The sequence below is a fragment of the Monodon monoceros genome, unplaced genomic scaffold, assembly GCF_005190385.1.
Source record: "Monodon monoceros isolate NGI ecotype Baffin Bay Population unplaced genomic scaffold, NGI_Narwhal_1 Super_Scaffold_11, whole genome shotgun sequence".
NCBI lineage: Eukaryota > Metazoa > Chordata > Mammalia > Artiodactyla > Monodontidae > Monodon > Monodon monoceros.
In genome coordinates this window covers 80,598,383-80,621,082 of record NW_021703767.1, presented here as the reverse complement: position 1 = coordinate 80,621,082, position 22,700 = coordinate 80,598,383, and the positions used below count along the sequence as shown (strand labels likewise).

The 22,700-nt window shown below is 44.6% G+C and overlaps 1 protein-coding gene across 2 annotated transcripts; it reads left to right on the top strand.

Annotated features, from left to right (window-relative positions):
* Nucleotides 1-1,959: 1,959 nt before the first annotated feature.
* Nucleotides 1,960-14,432, top strand: AHSG (alpha 2-HS glycoprotein). 2 transcript variants are annotated; one of them, XM_029213610.1, is made up of 8 exons: nucleotides 1,960-2,052; nucleotides 7,384-7,720; nucleotides 9,827-9,937; nucleotides 10,205-10,289; nucleotides 10,662-10,825; nucleotides 11,981-12,082; nucleotides 12,982-13,068; nucleotides 13,722-14,432. In XM_029213610.1, the coding sequence occupies exons 2-8, from the start codon at nucleotides 7,508-7,510 to the stop codon at nucleotides 14,040-14,042; spliced, it is 1,083 nt and encodes a 360-aa protein (XP_029069443.1). In that variant the 5' UTR covers nucleotides 1,960-2,052; nucleotides 7,384-7,507; the 3' UTR covers nucleotides 14,043-14,432. The 2 variants fall into 2 exon arrangements, with proteins under 2 accessions (XP_029069443.1, XP_029069444.1); XM_029213611.1 differs by lacking the exons at nucleotides 1,960-2,052; nucleotides 7,384-7,720 and adding an exon at nucleotides 8,608-9,527.
* The last annotated feature ends 8,268 nt before the right edge of the window (nucleotides 14,433-22,700 follow it).

Genomic DNA, 22,700 nt, shown 5'->3' with positions numbered 1-22,700 from the left:
CGGGGGCCCTATATTCTTTTGGTTTGAGGTTAATAGAGATAAAGTGATGGGGCTAAAGCCAGGCTCCACTACTGTGTGATAAGGGCAAGTTCCAGAACCTCTCTGAGCCTCTGTTACTCTATAAAGGAGGGAAGATGAGAAGAGTACAACTCTTGTGGAGTTAGGAGGATTGCGCACAATGCCTTCTACAGAATAAGGAATCGATATCATTTGCTCTGGTGATGATGTTTTCCAGAGAGTCCAAATTTCCCCATCTTTTCTTTAACCCTAAGATTCTCTCTTTTGTGAGACAGAATGTTTGAGTGGGTGTCAAGGCCACACTAAGCAGTATATAATAGGAAGTCTTCTTCCAAACAAGAAAATGGAAGGTTCCCCATAGTTTCTTACATGATAATGAAAGCCTAGAGCAAGTGTCACTGTGTTCTTGAGGCTGATTTGACACAGAGGATCAACAGCCAGATGATAAAAAAAAAATTCTTTTCTCCTTTGAAGACTGGAAAGATTTGATGAAATACAAACTTTTTTTTTCTATTCTGGGTTTCAATTATGCCTCTTTCCCAGGGCCAGGACGAGGATCCAGCAAGGGATGGGTCTAAGGCACATAATTTAATGAGGTGCGACCCTGAAAACAAGCATTTCTTTTCAGGGTTTGGATCTTCCGAGCCAGGTCGTGGTTATTAGGGCAGGATTGGGGGAAAGCTTGCCGAGCCCTTTCTCCACTCAAAGAAGGAAGTAATCCCTTGTGCTCACTGTGGTTTAATAAATTTTGCCATGCTACGCTCAGGCTAATGTCTCCCAACTTTGGTGCATCTGCACTGATTAAAACAGGCTCTTCCAAATGACCTCCACGCAACTGGGGCTCCGTAACCTTCACCTGATGGGTCCTTCACCTGAGAAGGGTAATTTGCATTCTATTGACCGAGGTTCTCACATTGGAGGTACAAATCCCAGCCTGCCCCCACAGGACACACGCCATGATCATCTCATATAACTTACAGTTCTTGGCTGATCAGATATCGCTGGACCAGGTGCGTCAAGTTACTCCATTAGTACAGATTGTGTTTTCTCATCACTCTGCATCCAGGCACCTAACATCACAGACGGTAGGTGTTCAATAAATACCCATAGGAATGAAGAAACACCAGGCTTATCAGAAGTCATTACTCAGCTTCTTAGGGTCTAGGCCCTTTAAGTACCAGAAAGGGCAGAGCCAGGAATCTGGCGCAACGATTTAAACACCAACCACTGCCACTTCCTCCCTGCGAAAACCAATGGTTCCTCTGGCTTTTGCTGATGTGCACTGGTTCATGTCCTGTTTTTCGAGAGGCTGGGTTTCTAGCTCCCACCTGAGCTCTCGCTGCCCGACTTGTTATTTCTCCCTCTTCTAGCTCTATCCTTGCCCTCCTGTCCGCTGGCAGGGCCCCGACAGAACCAACCCCCAGCAACTCTGACCCTGCACTTGCCACGATCCTTCTTGTCCTGGCTCCTGACTGGCAGCTCTCAATGCCGAGTTCTGCTTCCGAGTAATTTGAATGCATCACCGCCCTAGTGGAGAGCCCGACTCACAACCGCAGGGGAGCTGGTGCCATCCCCAGCTACCATCTTGGAACTCCGCCACGCAGCAAGCACTGCCCAGCGCCCTGCTGCCATCTTCTGGAGGTTGTTGGTCCTCTTCTGCTCCTTAGATCTTTGGGACTGCTCTTCCCAACAGCTCTAACAAGCCCCTGATATCCTCAATACGCTCTCAGACATTGTTTTAATGCAGTGACCTGGGCCTCAAAGAAAAACGCACAGAGAAGTCATTAAAGTAATGAGACAAACGACCAGAAAACGGAGTAAATGCTTATCTCCTATTGGTATGCTGGAGCCAGGTGGATGAAAGTGACCCAAGATCACTCATGGGAATATACATGCGGTGTATGAAAATCTTTCAAAGTTTGAAAGTGGTGTCGTCAGGCACGATGAAATACCTATAGCCTCCCCTGGGCATCCTTTGCCACAGTTTTCTTGGAAAACATACCAAAAGATCACCTAGTTTCTTCTTCATCGTCAGTAAGTAAATGGCAACCTTTCTTTTTCCAACTGAAAAAACTTTAAATAAGAGACCATTTTATTCAGCTTGACACCAAAGCTATTTTAGTTTATAAGAATTAGACATGTGGAATAGTTGAGCTAAAACCGAAGATATTCATAAAATACATTAAAAAAGAGTTCTGATAATTTTTCCGTATCTAAGTTCCCACAAAAGTCAACATGGAAGCAGTGGCAGAGGAAAAGAGAAAACAATTGACCTGGCATGACACACCAGTTAAATGGTAGGGGTAGAAATTGGCATAGCCTTTCTGAAAGGCAATTTGGCCAGAGAAATTAAGAGTTTTTAAAGTGTCCACATCATATGAATCAGTGATTTCACTGAGACTCTATCCTGAAAAAAATAACGAGAAAGCCAAAGATTCCTGAATTTAAAAGTTTATTACAACTTTGTATATGAGAGTGCTCAACTGAGAACAAACTAAATGCCCAACAATAAGAGAATAGTAAAATAAATGGTAATATGCACAACGGAATCCTAGGTAGTCATTATAAGCATGTTTTTAAGTCTATTTAATAACATGGGAAAACGTTCAAGTTATAATGTTAAGTGAAAAAAGAATACAAAGTTGTACATGAGTATGATTATATTATACTGAATTATATTAAAGTAAGCCTTTGTGTAGAAGAAAAGATGGAACTGCACCAAAACATGAACACTGTTTAACTCTGGGTGATGAGATTGTGGATGAGTTTTGTTTCCCTGTTTATACGTGGTAGGAGGATGACAGGTGAGATCTTAATTGCTCTTTACTACATGCTTTGTTTTTCTAGCATCAGCAAAACAGGACAATACCTAGTGCTTTAAAAATTGTGGACCACGAAAGATCCAAGAACAATGATACCAAAAGAAATGCTCTGAGTATAAGACAGAAATGATCAGAAAGGATGATCAGACAGAACTTTTTTATCCTCCCCCCACCTTCATGTTGGGATGGCAATACAACCAGCCCCATAACATGTGGGACTCCTACAGCAGAGGAGACCGGAACCTCACTGCAAGGGTAGAAGGAGAGGAGGGGGTACATGGGTAGCACAGGGAGAGGTCACATGGCAGGGAGAAGCCCCCTGAGTAGCAGGGTGGCCCTAGAGCAGTGGAGGGGCTATGAGAGCAGTATCTAAACAGATGAGCTTGAAGGCAGCCTCAGAAAGCCTCCACAGCCTGGGAGGGCACAGCAGCCAAATTTTCCCAAGCTTAAAGATGGGGGTAGGGGCTTCCCTGGTGGCGCAGTGGTTGAGAGTCCGCCTGCCGATGCAGGGGACGCGGGTTCGTGCCCTGGTCTGGGAGGATCCAACGTGCCGCGGAGCGGCTGGGTCCGTGGGCCATGGCCGCTGAGCCTGCATGCCTGGAGCCTGTGCTCCGCAACGGGAGAGGCCACAACAGTGAGAGGCCCGTGTACTGCAAAAAAAAAAAAAAAGATGGGGGTAGCTCTTAGCTGAGAAAGGGCCTGTGGTCTAGAAAGTGTCCCACAGCTTCGATAAGGTGACCCCTGATCACAGGATGCAGGGGGACTGTCTTGCTATGGATCAGATGGAGGAAAGCAGGACATTAGCTAGAGAGTAGATTTGCCTGAGGACCATGTGAGACAGGTTACCTGGCAGAAGATGCCAAGACAAAGGTGGACACCCCTCTCTGACCTTGACCAAAGCAGTACTTGCAGAAGTCTCCCCCTCCACACTTTCTCCTAACCCCAGCGGGGAGAAGAAGCGCAAGGGCAAACCTAAATTGGACCAGGTTTCAACCCAAGCACGTGGGGGAAGTCAGGTTACCGGGAAGTGACTAGATTACATTTTCACGAAAGAGAGCTCAGAGTCAGAAATCCAATTGTGTTATGGAAAATAAAGTTATAGTGTAGACACCTGAGCTTATGACATATGAAATATGTACTCACTGCATATATTTTTTGTGATTTTCAAATTTTCAGTAATGACCATATTTTGTATTTTAAAAGATTATTTAAAAGAAAAGCAGAGCATCCACAAAAATTTGCTCATGAGCTCATAAGTCAAGGTCCTGAAGGAACTGGGGCACAAGGCCGATGGAAAGGCCCCCAGTTCTGAGGCTCATCCTGCTGGATAACCAGAGAGCTGGGAGTCCTGATCACACCTTCTGAGCCTCTGGCATTAAGGGTCTGTGTGTGAGCAGCTGGGAGCAAACGGGAAAACAGTGCTTATACTATCTCCTCTGCCCAACACAGGCCCCCGCGCTTACCTCCCTCCCCACAGGAAGTCAATATTATTAAGCTTCCCTGTAGAAAGCTCCCCCCCGCCACTTTTAAACCAAGTTTTGTTCTCTGAAGCAATAGCAAACTACAGAACAAATCCACCCCCGCACAACGATGACCTCTAAATATTTGGAGAGCATGTTGGTCTCCATGTTAAGGGCTTCTCTGCTCCAGGCTGAACCAAGCTAGGTCCTCGGATGATATATTCCAAGCCTCTCGCCATCCTGGCCACCCCTCCTTGGAGGTCACACCTGGGATTGTCAAGGCCACAGCTGAAAGGCAGTGCCTGAGTCAATACTGTGACCTTGTGCTCTGGCTACCAAGACTCACTCTAATTCTGCTAAGGCTCTGAAGGGCCTTAAGGAGGCATTTATGTTCTGAAAGCCCCCCGCCAGAGTCTCAGCCTGCAGTGCAGGACTCAGACCCAGAGCTTTGCCAAGTGACTGTCTGTCAGACCCGGGGTCTCCTCTGCTGCACCCTGGGGCTGGGGGCACAGGCCACAGGCACACGGGGTCACTGGGGACACACGGCCACTGGTGCCAGCCACACTCAGCCACCCAAGAGACCCAGGTCAGGGTGCATCTGTGCAAGGTGTTGGCAGTGAGGTCTGGAGAGAAGGGGACAGGGAGGGGAGAAGCTCTGCTAGCCATATAGCTCTCCCGGCCCTGCCACATGAAGGCAGGAAGGTCTCTCTCCCCATTACCCACTCCAGGCAAAAGTCTCTCCCTTCCTTTCTTCTTTTCTCCAAGGACCTTACCCAAGACTTGGCATCTCCCGTAGCTCTCCCTCCTCTTACCAATGGTAAATCATTGGTACCTTTGCTACATCTGTGGGCCTTGTTCTCCCTCCAGGAGGAGATAATTGTCCCTGGCATTCAAAGATTTTACTAAACTTAAAAGCTTTTGCACAGCAAAGGAAACCATAAACAAGAAGAAAAGATAACCTTCAGAATGGGAGAAAATATTTGCAAATGCAGCAACTGACAAAGGATTAATCTCCAAAATATACAAACAGCTCATGGAGGTCAATATCAAAAAAGCAAACAACCCAATCAAAAAATGGGCAGAAGACCTAAATAGACATTTCTCCAAAGAAGACATACAGATGGCCAAACAAACACATGAAAGGATGCTCCACATCACTAATTAGTAGAAAAATACAAATCAAAACTACAATGAGGTATCACCTCACATGGGTCAGAATGGCCATCATCAAAAAATCTACAAACAACAAATGCTGGAGAGGGTGTGGAGAAAAGGGAACCCTCTTGCACTGTTGGTGGGAATGTAAATTGATACAGCCACTATGGAGAACACTATGAAGGTTCCTTAAAAAACTAAAAATAGAATTACCATATGACCCAGCAATCCCACTACTGGGCATATACCCAGAGAAAACCATAATTCAGAAAGACACATGCACCCCAATGTTCATTGCAGCACCATTTACAATAGCCAGGTCATGGAAGCAACCTAAATGCCCATCGACAGACGAATGGATAAAGAAGACATGGTACATATACACAATGGAATGTTACTCAGCCATAAAAAGGAATGAAATTGGGTCATTTGTTGAGACATGGATGGATCTAGAGACTGTCATACAGAGTGAAGTAAGTCAGAAAGAGAAAAACAAATATCATATATTGACGCATATATGTGGAACCTAGAAAAATGGTACAGATGAAACGGTTTGCAGGGCAGAAATTGAGACACAGATGTAGAGAACAAACGTATGGACACCACGGTGGGAAAGCAGCAGGGGTGGTGGTGGTGGTGTGACAAATTGGGCTATTGGGATCAACATGTATACACTGATGTGTATAAAATTGATGACTAAAAAGAACCTGCTGTATAAGAAATATATAAAATAAAATTCAAAAATTAAAAAAAAATCTACAAACAACAAATGCTGGAGAGGGTGTGGAGAAAAGGGAACCCTCTGCACTGTTGATGGGAATGTAAGTTGATACAGCCACTATGGAGAACAGTATGGAGATTCCTTAAAAAACTAAAAATAGAATTACCATATGACCCAGCAATCCCACTACTGGGCATATACCCTGAGAAAACCATAATTCAAAAAGACACATGCACCCCAATGTTCATTGCAGCTCTATTTACAGTAGCCAGGACATGGAAGCAACCTAAATGCCCATCAACAGATGAATGGATAAAGAAGACGTGGCACATATATACAATGGAATATTACTCAGCCATAAAAAGGAACAAAATTGGGTCCTTTGTAGAGACGTGGATGGACCTAGAGACTGTCATACAGAGTGAAGTAAGTCAGGAAGAGAAAAACAAATATCATATATTAACGCATATATGTGGAATCTGAAAAAATTGGTATAGACGATCTTATTTACAAAGCAGAAATAGAGACATAGACGTAGAGAACAAACATATGGATACCAAGGGGGAAAGGGGGTGGTGGTGGGATGAATTGGGAGATTGGGATTGACATATATACACTATTGATACTATGTATAAAATAGATAACTAATGAGAGCCTACTGTATAGCATAGGGAACTCTACTCAGTGCTCTGTGGTGACCTAAATGGGAAGGAAATCCTAAAAAGAGGAGATATATGTATATGTATAGCTGATTCACTTTGCTGTACAGTATAAACTGACACAATATTGTAAAGCAACTATGCTCCAATTAAAAAAAAAAATTGCTGAACATCCTTACTTCTCCCCACATGGACCCCACGGCGTGCTCAGCTTACAGTAGAGGGCACTCCCTCTGCTGCCAAATCCACAGCACTCCAGGGCCAGCTGTGCCAGCCCCTCCTCTCCTTGGTGCTCACCTCATCCTCTCAGCTGCCTCGTTTCTTTGCTGCTGTTACCATGTTCCAAGCTGACTCTGGAGCATCTCCCCAGCCCACCCCCCAATCTGCCCCCACCCACCCCCAAGCAAGCATTGACTCTGGCAGATTTCTGCTAAAGGGGGACCAGTGATGTCCTAACCTGTTTGCTTTTCCAGGACTGATGTTTGCAGGGGGATTTTTTTGGAACCAGAACAGAAATCATCCCACATCCTTATGCAATTCTTCCACAGGCTCCAGCAAATAAAGGGCCTTTGGACCCTCCACCAGTCTGCCTTTTCCAGCAGAGCACCTGGGTTGGGCCTGAAGCCTCCAGCTACCTGCCTGCCGACCTGCCAGGACCTCTCCGGAGCAACCATGAAGTGCCTCGTCCTGCTCCTTTGCCTTGCTCAGCTCTGTGGCTGCCACTCTGTCCCGCATGGCCCAATTCTGGGTAATAGGGAACCAGCCTGTGATGACCCAGAAACAGAGCAAGCAGCCCTGGCAGCCGTGGACTACATCAATAAGCACCTTCCTCATGGCTTCAAGCACATCTTAAACCAGATTGACAGTGTGAAGGTGTGGCCGCGGGTAAGTGAACCTGCTGTGTAGGAGGGGGTCGGGCTCAGCTGGATGTCTCTAAGAGCCCACCTCCCAGCACAAATGAAATCGCAGAATGGAAACATCCTGATTCCTCGCAGGAGGGAGGGAGAGACGGAGGGAAGAGAGGAGACATTCTGTATTGTGGTCAGTGGTCTCCAGGAGGGTGCTGGTTGGGGGCAGGAGGAGAGGGAAAGGCTTTGAATGATATTTTGAGGATCACAGGTAAAAAGTGTGGTTTTCTAGAAAAACTAGGACCAGAGACTGGATTCTAGTTTCCCAACTACCACTGACTGGAAATCACTTCTTTTCCTTTGGTTCTGTTTCTCTAGGTAAAGACTGAGAGTGAATGAAATGTGCATTTGATAAGTGCCTACTATGTGCCAGGCCCTTTCACATATATCATCTCCTTAACCCCTCTCTCACCCCACCCCCAGTCCTATGGGGTATTGTCCTTGTCTTACATGAGGAAACCAAGGCTCTGACATATTAGGGCATTTTTTTACCCAAGGTCATAAAATAGTAAGCAACAGGCTAGGATTCAATTCCAGAACTGTGTTCCTTCCTCTACACAAGCTGCCTCCCCAAGAAAGGTACCCACATCCCAATGAGAAATCTTGGCATGAAAGGATTCACCCGCTCACATGCTAGACAAGAAACCAACGCAGCCTGAAGCTGGTGACAATGATGATCAAGCTGGGAAACGTGTGCCTTGGGGGTCAGCCGAGTGATTTGGAGAGGTGGGGAAAAGACATCCATCTATTGCCTATTTTGAAATTAGATTCTATAGCTGATGAAGGATAATTCTTTCAGTCAACACTGATTACAAGCCTTCCATGGGCAAGAACCAGTGTCAGGCGCTATGGGAGATACTAAGTTGACTCATATGAAATAACCAGTTTTGTATAATAAAAGCGGTCAAATATTGGCATTTTAATGATGCAAGCTAATACAAAGGTGAGAAAGACATAGTGTCCACAAGAGATTCACAGTCTAGGCAGGAAAATAAGGCAAACCTCAGGATGTCTGGACTGACTCATGAACATCTGATCTCACAATGGGACAAAATATTTGAAATCGGGATTGTCCCAGATGGATTTTAGGAGTTCTGCAACCATAGTGAAGTACAGTGGTGATTCAGAGGAAGCACTGGTCAATTCAGGGGAAATGACACACAATGTGCATATTTGAGGGAAAGAAGGAACAACACTGCAGTTTTCACTAACAGCAGGGTTGGAGAGACCCAGGAGCCCCAGGTTCCTATTCGCTAGCTCTGAGTGTTTTCAGGAAGTTAATTTGGGCATATCTGCACATCATAAAACACAGCTTCCTCCAGGAAAGGAGATTTTGAGGCTTCAGGTACTAGTGAATCACGCAGAACAGACATGAGAGACAAGCAGAGCTGGGCTGAAAGAAAAAATAGCCATACTCGTACCTTCTGGATTTTTCCGGGCTTTGAAGAAAGGATACAGAAACAGGTGAACTGGCAGGAACAACTCCAAGGAGTCATACAAGCTCCCCTATCACCTCCTTACCCGCTGCTCCTTCCCTCTGTGCTAGTGACTGACGCATTGCTTCCTCCATCAGAGGGAGGCTCACGCTTCCCTCTCATTACCAGCAGGGGGCAGTAGGGAATAGCAACTTTTCATCCAGGCATCTACAAGCCAAAAGATAAAAAGCCACAGACAATAACTTTTCCTTTAGGAAGGAAAAGAAAATGGGGAAGGAAGGAAAGTAGATGTTGAGAAGGAAGGAAGGAAGAAGTAGAGGGAGGGATGAAGAAGATAAAAGAGAGACAGTAAGTTATTATCCTATACCAACTTGCTTCGCTGCTTGACTGAGAAAAATCCAAAGCTGACTTTTTTAAAAGTACTGCTTGAAGGGTGAAAATTTTTAAATTAAACAAGTATCAACATTCACTTTCAGCTTCCAGATACAGCTCAGCGTGATGGCTGTGCTTCCATCAACCAGTCCAAGGCCACGCCCCCTTCTTTCTTACCTCTCCAACAGGGAGTGGGTTCAAACCCAGTAGGGGCTCACCCTTGGACCCGCTCAACAGGATTAGGCTGCTCACCTCTTCATTCTCTGTCTCCACAGCGGCCCACGGGAGAGGTGTTTGACCTTGAAATAGACACACTGGAAACCACCTGCCATGTACTGGACCCCACCCCCCTGGCAAACTGCAGCGTGAGGCAGCTGAAAGAGCACGTGAGTGCCCCTCTTAGGGCGACTGCTGCGGGGGCAGCTAAAATTGCCAATTGATGGCGCCTTCCCTGGGGCTGATTTTTACAATTCACCTTTTTATCGTACTCCCACCCCCTGCGAAACCAGTGTCATGTTTCAACATCACCCAGTGAAGGAGATTTTGTGAGGCTCACCTTTGACATCCACGTCCCCCCTGCCACCATCCCCCCACCGTGAGAAGTGAGAGGTCAGCCCTCCTCCTGGTCCCTCACTGTGGGTTTATTTCTCCAGGCGGTGGAAGGAGACTGCGATTTCAATGTGCTGAAACAAGACGGAGAGTTTTCCGTGTTGTCTGCAAAATGTGATTCCAGTCCAGGTAGAGATGATTATTATTCTTATTATAGTTACCTGGTAGAGACAGTGAGGAGGGAACCTGAATTGTTTTCAACAGAAGTAGTTCTAGCCACTTTGTTGGTGATGAAAAGAAGCCAAGTTTCCGGGGTTTGGGGACTTTAAAACTGTGTTTTAAGGAGCTGTTCTCATTGGAGGTGAAAATCGCCCCTTGGTGAGAGGGGCTTCTGCAACAATGCCAGCATGGCAGGAGCCTCCCGAAGGTTTAGTAAGAAGCAGATGATCCCCCTGCAGCCATTTGGAGCATGTTTTAGCCCTTTCAAATAAGCAGAGCGGGGGCAAATGCCGCAGAGAATTACAGCCCCGAGCCAAGTTGATTTCTTCGCTCTGTGCGCAGACTCGGCCGAGGACGTGCACAAGATGTGTCCAGACTGCCCCCTGCTGGCCCCGCTCAACGACAGCCGGGTGGTGCACGCAGTAGAGGCCGCGCTGGCTGCCTTCAACGCCCAGAAAAACGGCTCCTACTTTCAGCTTGTGGAAATTTCTCGGGCTCAACTGGTGGTAAGACTGAGACCCTGCTGACGGTTTGGGCAGTTTGGTGGCACTTTGGGAGTGGACGTGGTGAAGCAGGGGTAGCCACGGGAAGTCAACGAGGGTGGTGGGAGAAGAGGGAAAGAAAGGGTCCTGAGTGTCCTAAGGACCCCGAGGACCCTCAGTGCATCCCCCACCTAAGCCACTTCAACACAAAACAGCCAGATGCTGTGTGTCCCCAGTTCCTCGGTTCCAGTTAACACCAGGGTGGAAGTTCCCACTTTATCCAGAAGCACCCACTGTAAATTCATGGGTCTCCACATCGCCATCACCCATCACCACGGCACATCTACAGCACTCTTGTAATTGATACTTACAAAGGCATGGGCATACTTACATATAAGGGCAAGGATCCTAAAATGCCTCTGAATCACTGAGAAAAAAAAACCTAATTGTACCGTGGCTGGGTTAGCACATTTGAATGCAGTGGAATTCTAATATTTTTAAAAACTAGTATTCTGGATACCAGCCATGGCATACTTGGAAATACACTATAGATAGTAATTCTATTAACCAGAATATGCGATTCATAGAACACCCCCGCCCCAGACTATAACAAATAACAGATATTTTATTATTGTAAGTGTCCATATGCTCCAAGAACTATAAGATAGAAAAGCATAAGTATCTTCTGTACTTTCATTTATATTTTTCATTTGATCCTGCTGTCTAAAATACGTGGGGGAGGAATTAATTTCTTTACTTTCCCACCCCATCTTGGAGTAACCTGAGCCTTGGGTCTCAAAGTGCAACCCCAATAGGGAAGTTGGCAGGAGGCAGGGTTCCCACTCAGGTCAGTGTAAGGTCAGCCCTCCGGGTTCCTGCTTTCTACCTGAAAACTCACCTCTGCTCTGAATGATGAGCAGTGGATACCTGCACCTCCTTCAGGGAAGACCCAACCCCAGCTCCTGTATGCAAACCCTTCAAAAACCCAGTGTCTCACTGTAAGCCGTATGTAAGCCACTGGGGGCATGTTTCCTGGCCACACAGTGTGGTCTCCGTGAAACGTGCTCCCTGGACTGTGCAATTCCATGGCCCTCGCTACTTCCCTCTGGCCTCTCCTTACCAGTCTTTTTCATGCTAAGTCATGTTGCTTCATGAAAATTTTCCTTTTCTCCTCATCAGCCTCTTTCAGCTTCTGTCTCTGTGGAGTTTGCAGTGGCTGCCACTGACTGTGTTGCTAAAGAGGTCGTAGACCCAGCCAAGTGCAACCTGCTGGCAGAAAAGGTGAGCGGGCTAGGCATTGGGTTGGTAAAGCCAAGTCATGGAACAGAGCATCCTTAGAGCAAATTCGTATCTTGCGGCTGCAGAAAGGAGAAATGCAAAATACCCACTGCCTGTGAGGCTGGGTCGTGCCAGGTCATCCTCTGGGGTGTCATCTCCCCTGCTTAAGAGCTATCACCGGATCTTCTCACCCAATGGAGGCCCCTGGAGTTAGAGAGGCTGTTTCCTAACTAAGATGAGTCATGTCAGGCCATTGGGAGTATAAAGTGTAGATTTTCTAGATAGACCTCTGATATGAAATCTTTCAAGTCCTTAAGCCAGTAATGTCCACTTCTAGGAATTTAGCCTAAAGAGATCATCGTGTTTGACAGAATATATCTATAAAGATGATTTATGACAGGTACAAAATGAGCCCAGAAGATCTGAATGTCCAAAAGGAGGGAATCATTGAATAAAATATGGCACATTAGTAAATAGAAAATTATACAGACACGAAAATTAACACTTTCAAAGAATAAGGAATGATATAAGAGAATGCTATCATTATAGCACGTGAAAAACACAGTATACAAAATGGTGTAGTTAGTGATGCCAATTTTTAAATGATATTTAATAGTAGTTAAAAATAAGAAAGAAATACATAGATGTGAACAGAAGTTCTCCTGGGTTACCACCATTTCTGAGATTATGGGTGATCTCTCTCATTCCCAAAGCTTTTCTGTATTTTCTACATTCTATATAAAATATAAGCAGAAATCATACACTTTAGGAAAAAGATTTTTTTAAAAAAAGGAATTAGGAATTTAAGGTTTTTTCCCTTGATGTGTTGGAGTATAAGTGAAACTGGGAGAGAAGTCCACTTTCTGAACTGGTTCAAATAACTCCTCTCTTTCTGTGGGCAGCAATATGGCTTCTGTAAGGGGACAGTCACTGAGAAGGTTGCTGGTGGGGAAGATGTTGCAGTGGCCTGCACGGTGTTCCAAACACAGGTAAGGGCGTCATGGATGCACTTGCCCTTATCTTCAGAATACAATGACCCCTTCACCTTTCTGCGGTGCATTAGTAATTTCAGGGCATTTGCTGCCTGTCCTTTTGAGCCCCGCCATATAGATAGTGCCAGGGAATGTGAAATCATCAAAAAACAAAAGGTTGTTTCAGCCATGCCCTCCCCTCCCACGAACTGGTGGTTACAGGGCAGAACCTCCCTAGTGTGCAATTGGTGAGGCCACGTGTTTTATTTGCTAGCTTGGGAGTGGGGGCGGGGAGAGGCGGGGGGGGGGGGAGTGGGCGTGGTTTTCTGAGTTGCAGAGTCCAGGTGGCCAGATCCGTCTCACAGCTCCCTGTGGCTGCAGGTGTAGATGAAAAAGAGGGTGACGCTACTGGTGAAGGTTAGCCATAAGCTGGGGTTCTTTTGCTCGTGGAACAGTGTAAGTCTACCATCCCCAACACAACTGGTGAGAAAGGGGCTACCGCAGGCCAGTTACCCCTCCCCTGGAGCCCTGATGGCCATCCCTTGTACCTAGGTAGTTCTTTTTTGCCAGATTCCTTGCAAATAAAAATTAGTACTGTGAGAGAATTGGGTGGGGTTCCACCTGGAAGGAAGAGAAAGGCAGCTAACCTAAGGAAACAATCCTCTCTCCAGCCTGTGCTCCCGCAGCCCCAACCAGACGGCGCCGAAGCAGGGCCCCTCACCACTGCACCGGGCTCGGCTAGGCCAGCACTTTCTCCAGCTGGCCAGCCCGCAGCCTCCCTGGTGGTGGGACCCAGGGCTGTGGCAGCTCCCCCGACACACTACGACCTGCGCCACGCCTTCTCGGGTGTGGCCTCAGTGGAGTCAGCCTCAGGAGAAGCGTTTCACGTGGGGAAGACACCCAAGGTGGCGCAGCCTAGCATTCCTGCTCCTGAAGGTCCAGTTCCAGTGGTCCGCCCTTGCCCGGGGAGAATCAGACACTTCAAGATCTAGAAGACGGTCAGAGATGAGAAGGTTTGGCACAGAGAACGTGGCCACCATTTTGTCCAAGTATGGGTTTGAGTGGGAGCTGTGTCTGCTATCAAAGCAGGTGCTACATGTGGTCTAGATTAATGTCAAGTCTTGAATGCCAGCTTCTCGTCATCCTTTGGAGGTTGGGGAACAGAGCGGGTGATAGTTATGTTTGATGGAAGGCATAAGGTCAGCAACTTGATTGTTATTGTTTTGATGCTAAGCCACCACCATTGTGTTCTCTACTTTCTCTTGACCTCACAAAAATAATTGGAACTGTGATTTTTGAAAGGTGCTCTTGCCAAGTTTATATCTGCTTGTTAATAAAAAGCCTGAAGGACCTTCCTTAAAAAAGAAGGTTCTAAGCTGAAATGTGGTCATGATTATTTCCAGCTTCATCCAAGCTCACGTGTGTGTGGTCTGTCTTTCCAGCAACCACACCACAAGTGTTCCTAATCAAAATCAAAGTGAAAATAGGAACAAAATAGAACAAAAATCTGCTATATTACTACACACAGGAAAAAGTGAGACTAGGATCTGCTCATAATTCATAAGATCTGATCATTTCCTTATAAGAAAATAATTCTTTTCATTTCATAACGGTCAGAAAATATTGCTAAATTGGGGTCAAGTGCCTGAACTTTGTACAGACAGACCAACCATTGGTTTCCCCCAATACCCAGGTAAGGAAGGATCAGCAATTAACACAGGAGCCTCACTTTAATTATATCTGTTCATTATTTATGCTTAAAATAACTGTTAGTTGTGCTATATATACTTCATTTTATGATGCAGGATTGGTCTTTCTACCCAATCCATTTTAAGACCTCAAGTTAAAGTTCTGGTGTATAGTATGAATAGAGGAGGGATACCTGGACAGGTAAATCCAGTGGACATTTGTAGATACTATCCAAGTGTTCAGAGAGCATAAAGAAATAAACAGTTCCCATTATAGAATGGTGCCTAGACCATTTCAATTTTTATCTACTAGCATTAGGTTGTTCTGAGCAACATGAGTGATGGGCCCTTTCAGGTGAAATTTTAAAGGAGTAGGACTCATAACCAGTTGAGTGGCTTCACTTGAACCAAGAAGATTGAATTAAGCATTGGCACTCACCTTATCACCCTTGCCTAGAGGTTTTGCCCCAGTAACCAGAAAGAATGGCCAGGAAGTTAGGAAAACCTTTAGGTATCTCAGAAGCCAGGGGACATGAGGAAGGCGTGGTCAGCTAGGCTAAATGCTGCAGAAAGAGCAATAAGAGTGAGGACCAAGAAAAGGCCATGGGTTAGTTGACCAACTAGGAGGTGATGGTGACCATTGGCAGATGCAGTTTCACTAGAAGGGTGAGTATAAAAGCCTGGTGGCAGGGTTAACTGGTGGAGATGATGAGAAAATGGAGGGGAGTGTGTAATCTCTTTTAAGCAGTTTGATGGTGAAGGGTGGGAGAGAGAGGATGTAATCTAAAAGGATTGATTTTGGACAGACACAGCAGAGAGGGGCAGCTTGCAGTGAGGCTTTCGTTCCCTGACCAGGGATGGAAACCTGGTTGCGGCGGTGAGAGCATCAAGTCCTAACCACTAGACCACGAGAAGCTGTGGCTATAGTCTGGGCCCCAGTTCTTGTCTGCCTTGAAAAAAAAATTTGACAAGGAGACAGAAGGTAGAAAGGAGAGTAAGGCGTTTATTAGAAAAGCAGAATACATGCAGAGAGACTCACAGGCAAGCTCAGAGAGAGTGACGCCTTCGGGAAGTTTAAAGCATTTGTAAGGGGGCAGCCTTCCTGGGCTTTGTTTCCCTCTGGCCGTCATCTTGTTTTGCCCCCATAGCTGATTAGTCTCAGGGTCCTTCCCTATGTGCGTGTGCATCCTTTAGCCAAGGTGGATTTCAGTGCAAGGGTCCCTGGGAAGTTAGCGAAACTTATAGTCTGGCGTCCCCCGCCACTCTTTTTGACCCTTGAGGAGCCTTTCTGTGCATGTGCAGTTGAGGTCTCCCTGACTCCAAGGATGAGAAATATGTGATCTCTTGATTTTTCACCTGAGCAGGGCTTAGCCCCTCTCTGCCTCTGCCCTTACTGTTATCTTAAAGTGTCCACAGGAGACAAAGTCCAGCTGTTTACCCAGTTCCTCTTGTCATTTCTATCTTGCGGTATAAACAGGCCGGTTGCAAAAATATCTAGCCTGTAGCCCATCTATCTCCTACCTCAGTAAATATGAACAGGAGGGTAGCTGTAAATGTCTAGCCTGGAGCCCATCTATTCTCCTGCCTCAGGATAACTGGGTAGAGGGAAGATTTCTTTTCCAGGAAAGAGGAATTTTGAGCATCCTTAGGGCAAAAGATGGGAAGAGATGGAAGAAGAAGAAAGAGAAAAAGGATATGATGGGGTGGGGGGCATGGGAGATATTTAGTGGAGAGCTGGAAATGGTTTGGGCAACTCTGCCAAAGAGTCTAGACCTTCTTTAAGGGAGCTTGCAACGGAATCCTGAAAACACACCTTTCACCCAGTACTAGAAGAGACTCGTCCGCTTTCCACCCTTGCTACACACAGGTGTAGTCAGTGTTTTCCATGGCAGGTGGTACATACCCAACCCAAAGCAGCTTAAGTAGAAAGGGCAATGTCACTGCCTGTGTACTGGGAATTCAAATGGATAAGTCTTACCTAGGGCACAGTGGAATCCAGGGGGTCAAAAGATATCATTTCCATTCTCTCTCTCTCTGTCTCTGTCTCCCTCTCTCCCTCCCTCCCTCCCTTCTTCCTTCCTTCCTTCCCTTTTTCTGTCTGTCATCAGTGCTTGCCTTCAGTCTTAGCCAGGATGGCCACTGGCAGCCTCACACCTACATTATCATTGGTGCCTAGTCCTGAAGAAAAAGAGAAGGGCTAGTCAAGAAGAGCCAAGGGAGAAGCTATTCCAGGGGAATAGCAGGCACAAAGGCCTAGAGGCAGGAAACAGGTTGATGTAGCTAAGGATGAGAAAGGAAGCTGGATTGAAGCAGCTAAGAGGAGAAGGAGGATGGCTATAGAAAATGAGGTTGAAGAAGCAAATGGGGTCAGGTCATGAACAGCCTTGAGATCCTCAGGAGTTAGGGCGTTTTTCTCAATGCAGTGGGAAGCCACTAAAGGTTTAAGCAGAGCAGTGGCATAATCTGATTTACCTTAAGAAATCACTCAGGCTCGGTGGTTCTCGACCTGGGGATGGCGGGAGGTGGGGTGGAACAGTATTATCCCCTTCCCGACCCCGCACCCAGGGACATTTGGAAGTAAGGGGAGGCATTTACTTGGGATGCTACTGGACAGAGGCCAGGGATGCTAAATATTCTGAAATGGACAGGACATCCCCAACAATGAAGTCCCAACAATGAACAATGATTAATTAATACCCCAAATGCCGATAGCATTCATGTTACGTTGTTAGTTGCTGTAGGGAAAATGGGTTGCATCTCGGAAAGAGTAGCCACAGGATAGGAAGTGACTGGAGCTTTCTAGGGGAAAGATAAGTGTACCTTAGCCTAAGGTTGTGGACAGCAGATGTGGTTTAAAGATAAGGATATAACTTCAGGTAGAAGTCCTAGGACCTGCTGATGGATTTGATGAGGGGGTAAGAAAAGGACAAGACAGGTGAAAGGTAACTCCTGGATTTGTGGCTTTGCAAACTGGGTAGATGCTGGTGTCATTTACTGAGACAGAGGGCACCGGTTCATTTCATCTGAGTTACCTCAGTTTCTCTCCTCTCTGTTTTGAAATTGTGCAGTTGATTTTTCTATGTCAGGCTAACTCACGCCTTAATCTGACAGACCTGCATTGTCTGGGCTAAGCTGATTCACCTTTCATTTCTTATGGCCCTCATTATACAACCAGGTGTATACAACAGTCTGGCAGGGGTGTAGGGAGGGTTAAATGTGATGCTAGAAGTATATGCTTGGAACCTTCTTGACACGTTCTAGGCTCTCGGTAAGGGTCCTCCCTATCTGCTTCCTCTTTCTGTCCTCTGAATTTGGTGGCTTCAGAAGATTATGTCCTTGACCTTCTCTTAAATGTGTACTCTCTGTTTGGCAAGTCCATCCTTTTTCATGATTGAAACTGTTGATCTTACACGGATAACTTCCAACTTTACAGCTCCAGCTTGGGCCTTTTTCGTATTTCAACATTGCATTTCCAAAGGTCTCCAGGATTTCCTCACTTGAATTTACCTAGAACAGTTTCCTACATGATTTATTTGATCTAAGAGATGCATACCTGAAGACTTAGCAGTCTTCAAAATGTGCATATTCTAGAAACATTTCTTCCTAAGAGTAAACATAAATTAGAAAGGATGAGTTATGGAGCTGTTAAATCTACTGCGCTTATGCTCATTTTTGCATTAATGCTGCCCTATATTTTTCTCAGCATCATCTTTAATATTTGGCAGAATGCTTGCTCCTAAATTAATAGCATTGCATGTGTCTCATTTACTTGCCTTCTTAGGGGCTTTTTAATTACATCTGCCTCATCTTCCAAAGTTACTGAATTTCAGGTGTATTTTTCAGTACTGTACCACCACCACCAATTAATAATATTTGGTGGGTGTTAAGATAATAGAAATATTTACAACTAAAATAACAGTGAACATTAGAGTAATAGAATAGTGGTCATCAAAATCACTCATGGAAATTTTGCTGCACATGAAAAAAAAGTGGTTCCAACGATATTGATAAAGGGTGATGGGTATTTCTCTTACATGGGACAGTCATACGGCAATGTTGTAAACAAGGTTTACAATGTACTTGCTTAAAGGTTCTCTGTACATCCCCTGCTTGACCAGTCCCCACTTCACCTACACCCTACTCACTCGACTGACCTTCCCCCTAAATCTTCCCCCATAACTGTAGACCCTAATCAGAAAATACCTACATACTTCCCACCCTCCCCCACCAGAGATAGTGATTATTCTAATATTTAGCTCGGAATGGCTACCCCTTGATAGCAAAGGGAAAACCTCTGCCCCAGGAAAGTACTTAGCCCGGGGGCCTAACAGGAGTTTAGAGGGCCAGCTCCTCTGCTGCTTTCCCTGAGCCAAGCTGACATCAATTTCCCCGTAACTGAGAGCCTCCCTAGTCCTCCCCAGAGTGAAGCCTGCAGCTACTTCCTGCCCTGCCGTCCATCCACCCCATACAGTGGGGTGTCGCTCCAGGACCTTGCTTCCCGCATGTAAGCTCCCCCATCCATCAGACCATTGATGTCTCTGTTGCTGACTCTGGGCTCTTTCTTCAGTCTTGAAGCTGGGCAAGCACAGGGCTTGCAGGCCTCTGGGGTGCAGCCCGACAACCATCAAAGAAGTAAAAGATCTGTGACAGGCTAGTCAACCTTCACTGCAGTATGCAAATAGGATTTCTAAATGTGGCATGCAGATACCTTTGAGAGACATATGAAGTCCCTTGCAGAGGTGCCAGTGGCATAACTATGAAAGAGAAGAGAGTCCCTTAGTGTTCCTAAAAACATGGACTGTTCCTTTTGGGATAGAGTAGCCAAGCTGAACCCAGAGACTGCACAGCCCATTCCAACCCCAGTTTTGAGACAGTTGATGGAAGAAGCTCTCTGGCTTGTCCCTGAGGAGCTGATGTGGCAGAAGTGTCCAGGCTTACAGGCATACCTTGTTGTGTTGTGCTTTGCTTTATTGCTCCTCACAGATAATTGTGTCTTTTACAAGCTGAAGGTTTGTGGAAACCCTGCCTAGAGCAAGTCTATCAGCGCCATTTCCCCAGCAGCATCATGTTTTTCTTAAGGCTCCTGGATTTTGAAGAACTAACCTTAGAAGAATTCCTTTGCTCTTCTGGTACTTTTTAACTGCCTATTCATCCTCCTATAATATGTATTTCAGAGTGGATGAGACAAAATTTTGGTCACAGGATAAATGTACAAAAAGGCCAGAAAAAACATAGGCCTTTACATGAATGATATTTGCGTCCTAAGTTCATGTTTGTTTGGATGTTTTTTTATATTTGTCTTCAGAGATCATAGAATTATTTTAAAGGTTAATAATTTTAGTGTACATTGAGTTGTTCAGAAGTTCAAGTACTCGGTGTTATGAAAGCTGCTTATAAGACAGTTTTTACTGTGCGTTAATCTCCAAATGACAATTACAGTAGATGTTTCTATAAAGATCAACTGCTTTCTGGTTTAGATCCACTCCAATGGATCCACTATAGTACCAATAGTAGCTTCTAATTGACATTTTACTTTTCTGCTTCAAGCTAAAGACAGATGGGTGTGTGTATGTGTGATATGAAAAGCAAGCATTTGCCAGTGTTCTTTTTTAAATCAAATCATTGTCAGATTTCACTGGACTTTTTGAAAAGGTGTGTATCTATTCTTTATTTGTAGTGAGTTTTTTCTGTCTCTGATTGCAACCTGACTCAAGGGTTTTGCATCCTAGAGTCACTAGTTACGGCAGCAGGCAACTGGAAATTAGAATTTCAGTATAACAGTTGTCTCTTTTGGAGGCCTATTGGGATTGGTTGTATAAACAATAATAAAGTGACTAGATTAGACAACACTGCAAACTGACATCTGTCTTGGGAATTCTAAATGTGAATATTAAAGCTAGGGTGGGCTTCCCTGGTGGCGCAGTAGTTAAGAATCCGCCCGCCAATGCAGGAGACGCCAGTTTGAGCCCTGGTCTGGGAAGATCCCACATGCCGCGGAGCAACTGAGCCCAAGTGCCACAACTACTGAAGCCCGCGCGCCTAGAGCCTGTGCACTGTAAGGAAGAGTAGCCTCCGCTCACCGCAGCTAGAGAAAGCCCACGTGCAGCAACGAAGACCCAACGCAGCCAAAATTAAATTAAATTTAATTTAAAAAAAGATGGAGCTTGTATGTTAAAAAAAAAAAAAGCTAGGGTCAAATATAAGATTGTATTTTATTTTTAAAATGCATTTTACTGAAGTATAGTTGATTTACAATGTTGTGTTAATTTCTGCTGTACAGCAAAGTGATTCAGTTATATATATATATATATATATATATACATTATTTTTCGTATTCTTTTCCATTATGGTTTGTGACAGGATATTGAATAGAGTTCCCTGTGCTATATAGTAGGACCTCATTTTTTATCAATTCTATATATAATAGTTTGCATCTTCTAATCCCAAACTCCCAATCCACTCCCCCTTGGCAACCACAAGTCTGTTTTCTATGTTTGTGAGTCTGCTTCTGTTTCGTAGATAAGTTCATTTGTGTCATATATTAGATTCCACTTATAAGTGATATAAGACTGTATTTTAATTTACTATACTACTTGAAATCATGAAACCATAATCAACTATGAGTCTGATGCCTGTTGAAATTAAGATTAAAAAGATGCTTATAAAAATGTCATTTAATATTCATTTCTCTCACTAATCATTGCCTGACATATTTTTAAAGATGGAGGAAGGTATTTGATCTCATGAAGTAACTAAAAATTAAGTCTTTTCTTAAATAAGACACCATGGCAATATATTTGGATAAGGGTGATTCTATCAATAAGATCGTTAAAATACCTTTTGTTAATAGTAATCTTTAGCATTTGCAAAATATGCTTCCTTCAAGAGGCTTGAAGTGCTTTTTTAATATCTTTGTACTGTTCACAGTAACTGTGAAAACTGCAACAGATCTCCTCTCTAAAAACGTCATTGCAAAAAGAATTTTCTCAATGGAAATAAAGGAATGGAATAAATAGCCCCCCAAAATCTATTGCTTCCTTTATCTCAAAGTGTACAGTCAGATCAATGTCCCATTGGACTTTGCACTGGTGTGAAATCATCTGATGCATTTGGTCAACTCGGGGTGTAACATTTTAAAAATAAGTAGTCAGTCATGTCTAATTTATCAGTTCATTTATCCCCAGCACTTCTTATACGTTCACGATATATAATAGTTGTTCAATAAATATTTAATACCTGAATTTTTAAAAATGTACTTGCTTAAAATATACTCAGTCTTTGGCTAATTTTTAAAAGTTTGGGAAATTGTTTCAAATTTTGTTTTCAAAAATTTTTATAAATTGTTTCACATTTTGTGTATAAAGTGAGACTTTATTGCAATTTTAATATCTCGCTATTTAACATTTGCATGATTCAAAAGCGTATTGTTGAATTGGGCCCCGCTGCTTGCCGCTTACAAAATCAAATTCACAAATGTTGATAGAAAGGAAAGTTGTCTTTAATCACAGTGCCAGCAATCTGGGGAGATGATAGACTCAGTGTCCCCCAAAAAAACTACCTCCAAAGATTCTGCTTGGCCATGAAAGCTTTAAAGGTAAGGAGGGAAGTAATCTCAGTTAATCATTGAGATAGGGGGTCAGAGTCATCGCCATCACCCCAGTGCATGCAGACTTGTTGACTTCTTGTGACCTTCCTCTAAACGTTATCTTGTTCACACAGTTTGGTCACACAGTTTGGGAGATTACTGAAGGGGAAGCTAGGGAAGAGATCTGGTCATCTGTTAATTACTTATTCTTCATTTGTGTTTATTTCATCTACGGAAGGAACCGGCAAGTTAGGCAAGGTATTGCCTGATTAAAAGACTTGAAAGGTGTGCTTGGGCTGGACATGAGTATAGCATGGGGGTGCCTGGTTTAAAAGTTAGTTACAGTATAGCTTTGCTAAAGTGACAAGGAAAGGGGC

What these genes read in the sequence shown, in the direction of transcription:
- AHSG (XM_029213610.1), top strand. Translation starts at nt 7,508, where the DNA reads ATGAAGTGCCTCGTCCTGCTCCTTTGCCTTGCTCAGCTCTGTGGCTGC. An exon ending in TGAGGCAGCTGAAAGAGCAC is followed by an intron (nt 9,938 to 10,204) that starts GTGAGTGCCCCT and finishes TTATTTCTCCAG; the next exon opens with GCGGTGGAAGGAGACTGCGA. An exon ending in GCAACCTGCTGGCAGAAAAG is followed by an intron (nt 12,083 to 12,981) that starts GTGAGCGGGCTA and finishes TTCTGTGGGCAG; the next exon opens with CAATATGGCTTCTGTAAGGG.